The following is a 9,762-nucleotide window of genomic DNA, read 5'->3' on the forward strand; positions in this document are numbered from 1 at the left end:
TCATGAATTGTCTCTTTCTCTCTCCTGTGGAGATTGGAGAAGATGAATAGATTTTCAATAAAGTTAAGGATAAATTTTAAAAAAATATTATAATTATAGACAAATTTAATGATAATAAATTAACTTTCTTAATAAGCATAAATTAGTCAATTATATCTTATAATTAGAGATCGAGTATAATTAGATAATAGGATAAAATTGTTTTATATGTAATGGCATAGTTTATTTTCTCAATAGCAGCACATATAACAGCCAAAATAATGAATGCTGCTTTTGAAACTATGTAAACCCTTGGGATACAAGAAGAGCAAGTATTGACAGCCCAAGACAATCACAATATCACTTGCTAAGTGTAATTCTACCTTCAAAATTTCTATATTTACAAGTACAAACGACCATTATAGTTTTATTACTATTCTCCTATTCAATGAATGAGTCATTTCCAAAAGATACATCCTATAGTAGATTGAAAACTGTGACACTTACAATTCATGAGAAAAGTTACCCGAGATTAGCAGCCTCAAATCCAATAAAGGGCCATCAAACTGATCATAATTCTATGAAAGCCATCCTTTTTGTTTCCTGGTCGCCTTGAGCTTCATCACAAGTTCTTCACGCATAGCTTCAACCTCAGCATATTTAAGGCTCATGTGGAAGTAGCGCTCCTGAATATCTCTTAACTCTGCCTCTAGCATTGATTTTGTACGTTCAAATTTTTCTTTAGTCACTAGTTCTTCAGCCATTGATTTTACTGGGCCATTTGCTTGGTTGTTTCGGTCTTGAGATGGTGACCTTGCAGGATAAAGATACAAGGAATTATATAACAGGAAATACTTCATATGAGCAATTAGTCAAGCGCTCAAAAAACAAAAACAGAAGGTTCCAAAATTAGCAGCAGAGTAATTACGAGTCTACGACATCTTTGAAACAATAAGTCAGTCTTCTGGCATCCCTAAATGGATTACTGCATGTTGACATTAACTGTTTTAAACTTGGTTTTAACCAAAAGGTATACAATATGGAGCCTCAATAGGCAATCCATTGAAACCAAAAGAAAGTTGGCATCATCTTCTGTAACTTAAATTTTCTTTTATTTCTCGAAAACTTTATGTAGTGTTTTCACCTGATAATAACTTTAGTGTGCCAAATACACCTTCAATCGCTTAATCCTAAATAGATGAACAGTCAGATAAGAAATTCTAATTTTGTCACCAGCCAAAGTTTTCAAACAATTTCATACTCATAAATTGATCCTAATCAGTACAACAATCAATGTGATGAATATATTCAATTTTGAAACAGTGTCTTTTAAGACATTGGAATTATCCTGTTTGAATGATTTAAAATAACCCACAGAGTGGGAAACAACTTTTGATGTTATTGGATTGTTCAAAATAGAAGAAAAAGCTTCAAATTAATAAAAGGATCAGCATAAGGGGGTCATATAAACAGATTAAAAGCCTTTTCCTTTTAGCTTTGAAGGTACAGTATGTTCCTCTAACCTGTCAAGTTGAACTTCATAAATGTTCTTGACTTCTTTTTCTTTTGCTAGTTCATTCTCAAGCAACTGAGTCTTTGGTAGTGGATCTACTTCAACAGCATGAACATTTTCATCAAGAAGTCCAAGTTCAGTTTCTACCTATTTAAGAAAAAGGAGACATGAAACAGAAACATTGTAAAGTAAGTTGTCATTTCCAGTGAGACTACATTTATTTGATATTATCACTTTGCACCACACAAATTGTAATTATTAAATATACTTTGTAACATTTGACATGAAGGTAAATTACAATATACTCCATATTCAAAACATATTACCTCACTCTGATGTTTGATGCTGTAACCAGGGTCTTGTTGATCTTTCATGATTTCTCTGTCATTCTTTAACGACTTTTTCCTATTACTGCGATGTTGATTGGTATTTTTCACCACAGGGTTCTGCTAAATCATAGAAAGAAAATTACTAGTACTGTCATCACAATGTTACCATGCCATTAATGAAAAAGAGCACTAACTTTTGAGGCCTTCATATCATCGTGAACAGTTAAACTTTTCCTGTTTAACTTCGAAACTTGATTTCTCCTTTGTTCCTTAATCAGCTTCAATTCTTCTTCAAGGACTTGGGCTTTTGTCTGGAACTCAGCTTTTTCTTGTTCAAGCAGTTGTATGGTCTGTTGATGCTGCCTGTTTATTCTCTTGCTGTGACTGAGCTCAGTATCCTGGACACATCTTGATTCTCTTGCCTTCAAGTCATTCTCCAACAGAAGAAGTTTTTCTTCCAGGGAAGTTCTAATTCTCTTGCAGTCCTCCAATTCAGACTCAGCTGTCTCCAAGGCTAATATCTTTAGTTCAGATGATGTCTTCTCTTCCTTCAGATCTTCACATAGTTCAGATGTTAGGCGCAATGAGGCTTCCAGTCTCTCTTTCTTAGAATTAGAAGCATTGAGCTCATTCTTTAGAGCTATAATCTCATTTTCAAATTGCTGGGTCTGCTGCAACTGAACCTTTAAATTTCCAGATTCATCCATGACTTGCTGTCTTTCATATTCAGTGACTGTTAGCTTTAATTCAAGGGCATTTATAGTACTTTTGAATTTTAGCTCTCTTGATTTGTAGTCCTCCACCAGCTTCAACAACTTTTCATGTTCAGTCATCAGCATTTCTATTTTAATTTTGTATTTGGAAAGCTGCGTTGTTAGGTCTTTCAGCTTTTGTTCATATTGAGACTGCATCATATCAACCTCGTTCTTAGCCAAAATCACTTTAGATTGAGCTTCTTCAAAAGCAGATTCCAGTTTGGCTTTATCAGCACGTAATGTGGATACTTCAAGCATGGCATTGGAAGCTATTCTTTCTTTCTCATCATACGCTGCTGAAAGTTTCTCAACTTCTAATTCAAGGTTCTGAGTTTCTACCATCATCTCCATTTGCATCTGATTCAATAAGAAATGAGCCTGCTCCATATGTTTCCTATTTTCATAAAAAATACCATCTAAATCTGAAGTTAGATGCTTTTCTTTTGATGCAATATCTTCTAGCTTTAAATCAAATTTCTTTTCCAAGAGTTCCACTCCTTCAGAGCACTTGGCAAATCTTTCATCTGATTCCCTCAACCTGGCTTCCATATGGGAGCAATATTCCTCTAGCTTCAAGTTTTGCTGCTTCAAATCTCCATTTAGCTTCTCGAAATAACTGCATTCTTCTGCAAGATTCTCAACGGTAATTTGTAACTTCTGATTTGCTCCTCTTAGATATTCACATTCTTCTTGTGCTTCTGACCAGTGAATTTGTGCCACCCTTAATTTTTGTTTCAAGTCTTCTGTTGAAGAATCTGTCTCAGACTGCAGCTCCATAATCTTCTCTTGAAGTCTTGCAGCTTGAGATCTAGAGTTCTCTAGTTCTGATAAATGGAACTCTTGTTCATTTGTCAAATCTCTTAACTGAGCTTCTAAAACAGAAACACGAATTGACAATTGTTGTTTTTCCTGTTCTATGTCTAATATGTGAAGCTTCAGTTCATGCTTATTTTCTTTTATCAAGGCCTCCATGTGTTTCTCTAGTTGACTTTTTTCCTGTTCAAGATGATAAACATTGGCTTCCAACTCACTCAGCAGCTTCTGCAGAACCCCAATCTCCTTTTCTTTACCTGATAAATTAGCCTCAAGATTTCCTACCACAGATGTTTTATTAGTCAGTTCCTTATTCAAATCTGTGATTCGAACTTCTAGAGCTAACTTTGAAGTCTCAAGCTCTTGAATTGAAAAATGATCATCATTACAAATCTTGATGTCCTTTTTCCCCTGGAGCATGTCTTCTGAATGGAATATTCGAAATAAATTGTTGCTTACCTCAGACCCAAAGCTAGTAGAAGATTGATCTTTAAGCTTGTCTGACAAAAGGTCTTCAGATGCACCACCATCTTTCGAATTTTTCTTTGCTTCTTTTAGCTTGAATACGAGCTCAAGGTTTTCCTCTGTCAGCTCATTGCAGTCCATCTCAAGTTCCTGAACTTTCTGTTTCAGTACTTTGATTTCTCTCAAAAGATCTGCATCGTCTAAGTTTCTGGACACAGTCTCCGCATTATTATAACTTTCTGGGATAGATTCAAGTAGCTTTGCTTTCAAACTTAAAATTTCTTTATCTTTAGAATATATTTTGCTTTCAGACTCCATTTCAATATCTGAAAGTGTTTTGTTGTTTTGAATCTTTGCATGTTCAGCGCCTCGCATTTTGTCCTCCAAGGTCCCTTCCAGCTCTTGCACCTTGATCAGCAGATTTTTCTTCGATTCCTCTAATTGTTCTAGTTGTTGCATTAAGTGCTTGTTTCCTTCTATACTTTGTTGGAAAGATTTCTCAAGATCACTGAATTTTGACGGTAATGATGAAAGATTTTCTATCTCAACTTTCTGCTGTTCTATGGTGTCTTCCAGCTCCTGGAGAACAGAAACAAGCTCTATATTTGCTTCTTGGCTCCTCTTCAGTTGCAAAGATAAGTTGGCATTGAATTCTTTTTCAAACTTCAATTCCTCTTTTAGTGCATTTTCAATTTCTGGAATACCTTCAACTTGAGACATTGAATCTTCCAATGCTTTCTGTCTCACTATTGGATCCTCAAACGACAATTTTAACTGTTCCGCTTCTTTTTTCAAACTATCACGCTCTACCTGTGCTGCTGAAAGGTCCATTTCCATACCAGCCATTTTTTTGGATTGATCTGAGAATTCTGTCCTCAACATGTCTAAATTACCCATTAGCTTCCGGGCGTTCATCTCCCACATCTTTGCTTCTGCCCGCAGCTCTTCACTTGTGTCCTCTGCAGCTTCCAGATGGTTATTAGAAGCATTGGTCTTCTTAGAAGATAATGTACTAATGTCTTGCATATTCTGGGAATTAAATGATGAATTATTTGACTGAGAAGAATCATTCACAGGGTAATCGTGATGGGATACACTTTTCTGGGAACTGGTTGAATCTTGTCTTGCAGTCGGGCTCTGCCCGTCACTGATAGATGGGGAGATATTTCCCCTTCCTGTGGAACCCTCAGTTGAGTTATGGCTGCAGTTTGATACAGATCCGGAGAAGCTTGTTGCCTGCAGCCAAGGTGCAAGTGCAGCGTGTCATTAGTTTCATGATAAAGGCAGGCCAACAGTAAATTATGACACAACTCGAACATAAGCAAGCTAATGCCTCTACTGCGTAAAGAAATTCTTTTGCTTCCTGGACAGTGATAGAAGACAACTCTGTATCATGAATGACTAGGATGAAAAGCAGTTACTATCTTGCAAAAATTTCTCTAAAATAGTAGTACTATTTTTTGCAAACTTAAGGGACAGAAAAGGCCAGTTAAAATTGGAATTGGTGGAGATGATGCAATATCTTTTGTGCAAATGCCATATATAAACCTTATGAGTATGTTCCTGATGCACCAGAAGACCCTAAATCTAAACAAACAGTTAAGCTAGAGAATTATTTGAGTTTGGAAAGCTCATCCTGATAATTGATTATTAGGTGCACACAGAGAATTATTATTTACCAATATGCATACGTGGGAAGAATTCTGTAACCATTTATGCAACAGAATAGATATGAATATGATTATAGTAGGGAAAATGTTGTAATTTTACCATTGTCTCAATTTCTCCGGGAGATAAGATAGAGTCGAAATCTTCAACAGAGGAAGATTCAATACTCTGTACATTTGAACAATCTGATTCATTGGACTTGACAGCCAGATCATAATCACTTTCATTGATTGCCTTCAAATGGAACTTTGTCTCACTTGATTCTTGATCCCTGGAAAAAGTGTAGGAGATAAATACTTACTAGAATAATTGACATTATAATACAAAAAGACTACCCTCCAATACAAACCTGAGTTTCGTTCTTGGTGTAAGGCACTGCACAGTTACCTGCAAAATGCATAACCACTGAATTCCCAACTCTAAATTCAATTATATTTTTCTGCAATAGCATTATTGTAATAATAGCCCATAGTTTGTCTCTATATTCGGAGAGGAGAATCACAGTGAGTACTGCTTCAATGAGCAAAGATGAACCAAAGAAAAAGGGCTTCTCAACAAGGTAGGGTAATGGGTAACAAACAATTTTTCATACTGATTATTGCAATGGAAGAGTAAACCACGTGCCTTCAAAGTGAAGAACCTGGCGATTGTCTTGTAAGTGAAAGAAGCGAAAAACCATATCATATCATGTAATAGTAGTATGCTTATGGGGTCATAATCTCCATGAATAAGATTCAAGTCTCATGCAACAATCAGCCGATAAAGAAAAGTTGAATAACAATTAAGCTGAAAAAAGACTCAAAAGACAGTACCATCATCGTGTGTGAAGTTAACGAAAAAGAGATCTGTCACAAAGGAATAATGCATTTGCAAGAAGGAAAGAAGTTATTTCCTTGTGATATATATTGATGGATAAAAATATGCGAATGCTAAATTACAACTTTCTGGCTGAATTACTGTTTGTCCAAGATTATTATTAAGTGAAATGGTAACATCAATCATCATAAGAAAAGCAAATCTGTGAGAAAGACAATTATATATATTTTAAAGCATCAAAACATATATTTGTTAATTCAATTCCAGTCAGCAAAATATTCCAGATATACAGTGCTATCTATATTTTCCCTCAATTTGAGAAAAAAGAACTTTGAATATAATCCAAAATGACACATGACATCCATGAAATCAAAATAGCAATCCCTTCTCAGTTTCTTCAGTTGTATGACTCACATGTAAAACTGTCCCATGGTTGCACTTATTCAGTGGGATTGAAAGTGGAATAGCAGCACCTGAACTCCTATAGCTAGTCAAACTAACAGTGACCTCTCCCAGGATGCCAGATCTTGATGACCCCTGTTAAGTGATGCTGATTATTATTTATTAATCCAAACAGAGAAATTTCAAGCTGATAAAGATAAAGGAACAGAAGAATAACAAAATGATGTGCATAGCAGCAACAGTGAATCAGTGATAATACCATGGCAACAATAAGCTTGAGGACATAATCATCAATCTCCTTTGAAGAATTATCTCTCGAAACCAATATAGATTCTGAAAATGTATCTGACCATTGACAACCTCCATTACGCACTGACACTTTGCTCGACTTTGCAATTGTTTTACCAGTTTCTACCGAGACAACAGAAACAAACAGCTTGTCCCACCCCTTGGGTACCTACAAACATTTGAATCAGCATTCATTTTTGACAGAACCTGAGTTTCTTTTATGGCCTTATACTGAAACAACATTAGAAAATTCAAAGCATTTTTATATGGAATTCTGAAAAGAAATTTTTTCCACGATTCACGAATTATTGGAATGTTATAAGTTATAACAGTACCCTATGGTCTTTAACTCTTAAACGCAAATAATTTTATGATTTGGCTCTTTATTAAAACATACACGTATAGTTGTTCTGCATTTCACGAGAACAGAAGCCACAGAGCTATTGCAGCTAAGCTATTCATAACAAGACAAATGCTAGTAAGAGAATCTCTACTATACTCTTTGTCATTAGCTAAAATTAATTGAAAATCACAAAATGATATGAATCTCATTTTTTATTTAATGAGTTTTACTCATAATTTTTTAGTATGTAACAAATTTTAACCAATGTAGAGAATATGCTAGGAGTATTTAGCTATCACTCCTCTCGTAACAAAGCATCACAAACATGTTCTCTGAGTCCGCTCAACGTTTCTCTTTCCAAAATACGAAGCACTTGGTATAATAAATTTCTAATTTAAAATATAACAACCTCACTATATCAATGTTTGTTAATTCATTTCCAAATTAGGATCTAACATTTTCAGCTGCATTGCACAAACGAATTATCATTGCGGATCACCAATTCCGAAGACGAAGCAGATTAAGCAAACACGGAAACACATACAGATACAACTACACTAGTCACATTGATCAACGTAAGTGAACAACACGAGAAACGGAAGATGATAAAGAGTGAAGAAGAAATGAACCTGAAGCGCCTTGAGATGAGAAATTCTGAACTCAATTTTGTCCCCTGACTTCGCAATCCTGTGCTTATGCAACCTAAACATTCTCTCTCTCTCTCTCTCTTCTCACTGTGTGCGAGTGTGTTATGTTCTGGCGCGTTCTTTCTCTTTCTCAATCACTCATTTCTCAGCAATTACTAAAAATCACGTTATTCATGATTTTTCATGAGCTTCTCCGCAACCACCATCACCAACCTGCGACAGAGACGAAGAGAGAGAGAGAGAGAGCGTTAGCTCAGTGGTCATTGTTGCGAAGGGTGTTATTTTATTGTTCCTTCAAACAAAGTAACAAACCATCGCTCATAGAGAGAAATGGAAAAAGGCGCAACGCAACCACGAAACCAACAACGAAAGAAAAAATAATTTTTAAAAAAAGCGCTATTGGTATTTTAATTTATGCGTGTGTGTGTGTGCAACTGTGCATATGCAGTGTTGTGTAGCGAAACAGAAAGAAACGGTTATGACACAATCCCCGTTTTTTCTATTCTCTCTTTTCTTTTCTTTTTTTTCCTCTTTAATGGGAAGGGAAAGTCAGCGAAAAGTTCAGTTTGCTGACGTGTCGCACGGTGGTTGGCCAAGAACCAGAAGCAATTGCTTTCACAATGGGAGAGGTTGCAACTTATTATATTACTACTGCTGCAACCACCCGAGGCAAAGCAATAACAAACAAAAATGAACAGCCTGTTTCCCAAGGATGGGAATAGAATAATTTGATTTCAAGATTCCTTACTCAATCCAGAAGATTACATGTATATCAAATATTGTTCTGGTCTATTGGTTGAATATAAAAGTTAACATAGTATATAGTTTTTTTCCTTCATAAATAGTATATCTTGAAAGTGCAATAGAAAAAAAAATAAAAATAGCACATCATGTTTATGGTTGAAAAATCATTTCCAAAAATAGTAAACCTAGAAGAATGAATACTATTGTCCGAAAGAGACTTTGCCTCGTTCACATCGTGATTTCGTGCGTGTGATATACATGGGGATTGGGACATTTTTGGTGGTTATGCATTTCAGAATTATCTCTTGTCATCTTTATGGATACAATGCAGGTGCAATTCTTTTTGCTTTTTAATTTTTAAGAATGAGTAGTTATTGAGGAGTAAAATTAAGTAACTATGACTATTTAATCACGAGTTAATTGAATAACTATAATTAACTTAAACTGATTGTGGTTTAAACTTGTAGAGTAATCTTTTGAGTGATTTTTTGTTGGTAGTCACGTCATGTTATGTCAATGACACCTTATTCAATAGTATTGGACTGAGGTTGGTTTTATGAAAATATTTCGATACAACTTAGGATATACCCTAACCCTAGGTCCTAAACGTACAGCCTTGCACCTTTCTCCAAAGTATATGAAATATTCATGTTAGGTTTGGGGCGATGTATTCAATTCAATTTGCACCTCCTACCGTAGTATAATTTAATTTAACAAGTAATTAAGGTATTATTGGTTTCATTGGAAAAAAAAAAAAAAATTCTACCTCTTCGTATATGTAAGTTTTTGTCTTTTCAGATTTGCTTGGGGGTCGCATCGATTTGAAAAGGCTAATCATCGTCACTAATCGGCCCCAAGGGATGTGTAAAAGTTGTTGCCAGTAAGAAAAGAATTTTTCCATTCTCTCTCCATCAATACACGTTATAGAAGACCAGGGTCTTAATTATGGTAAGTTTTGGCCAGATTATTTTATGTGGTAGGTTTGCATTGGGTCCTATTG

General features: G+C 35.3%; 1 protein-coding gene across 2 annotated transcripts; it reads right to left on the reverse strand.

The window, feature by feature from the left end:
• Positions 1–246: 246 nt before the first annotated feature.
• Positions 247–8,693, reverse strand: LOC114380972 (myosin-11-like). 2 transcript variants are annotated; one of them, XM_028340132.1, is made up of 9 exons: positions 8,001–8,693; positions 7,000–7,197; positions 6,753–6,875; positions 5,872–5,909; positions 5,625–5,793; positions 2,016–5,090; positions 1,819–1,941; positions 1,503–1,639; positions 247–792 (listed from the first exon to the last, which is right to left on the reverse strand). In XM_028340132.1, the coding sequence occupies exons 1-9, from the start codon at positions 8,079–8,081 to the stop codon at positions 558–560; spliced, it is 4,179 nt and encodes a 1,392-aa protein (XP_028195933.1). In that variant the 5' UTR covers positions 8,082–8,693; the 3' UTR covers positions 247–557. The 2 variants fall into 2 exon arrangements, with proteins under 2 accessions (XP_028195933.1, XP_028195934.1); XM_028340133.1 differs by having other exon boundaries at positions 1,819–1,938; positions 8,001–8,692.
• Between the last annotated feature and the right edge of the window lie 1,069 nt (positions 8,694–9,762).

Source organism: Glycine soja, chromosome 13, assembly GCF_004193775.1.
Source record: "Glycine soja cultivar W05 chromosome 13, ASM419377v2, whole genome shotgun sequence".
NCBI classification, from domain to species: Eukaryota; Viridiplantae; Streptophyta; class Magnoliopsida; order Fabales; family Fabaceae; genus Glycine; species Glycine soja.

Coding starts and splice junctions, on each gene's coding strand:
- LOC114380972 (XM_028340132.1), bottom strand. CDS start 8,081: ATGTTTAGGTTGCATAAGCACAGGATTGCGAAGTCAGGGGACAAAATT. Junction 5,091..5,624: donor CCGGAGAAATTGAGACAATG/GTAAAATTACAA, acceptor CCTTGGCTGCAG/GCAACAAGCTTCTCCGGATC. Junction 1,640..1,818: donor GCATCAAACATCAGAGTGAG/GTAATATGTTTT, acceptor TTTCTTAAATAG/GTAGAAACTGAACTTGGACT.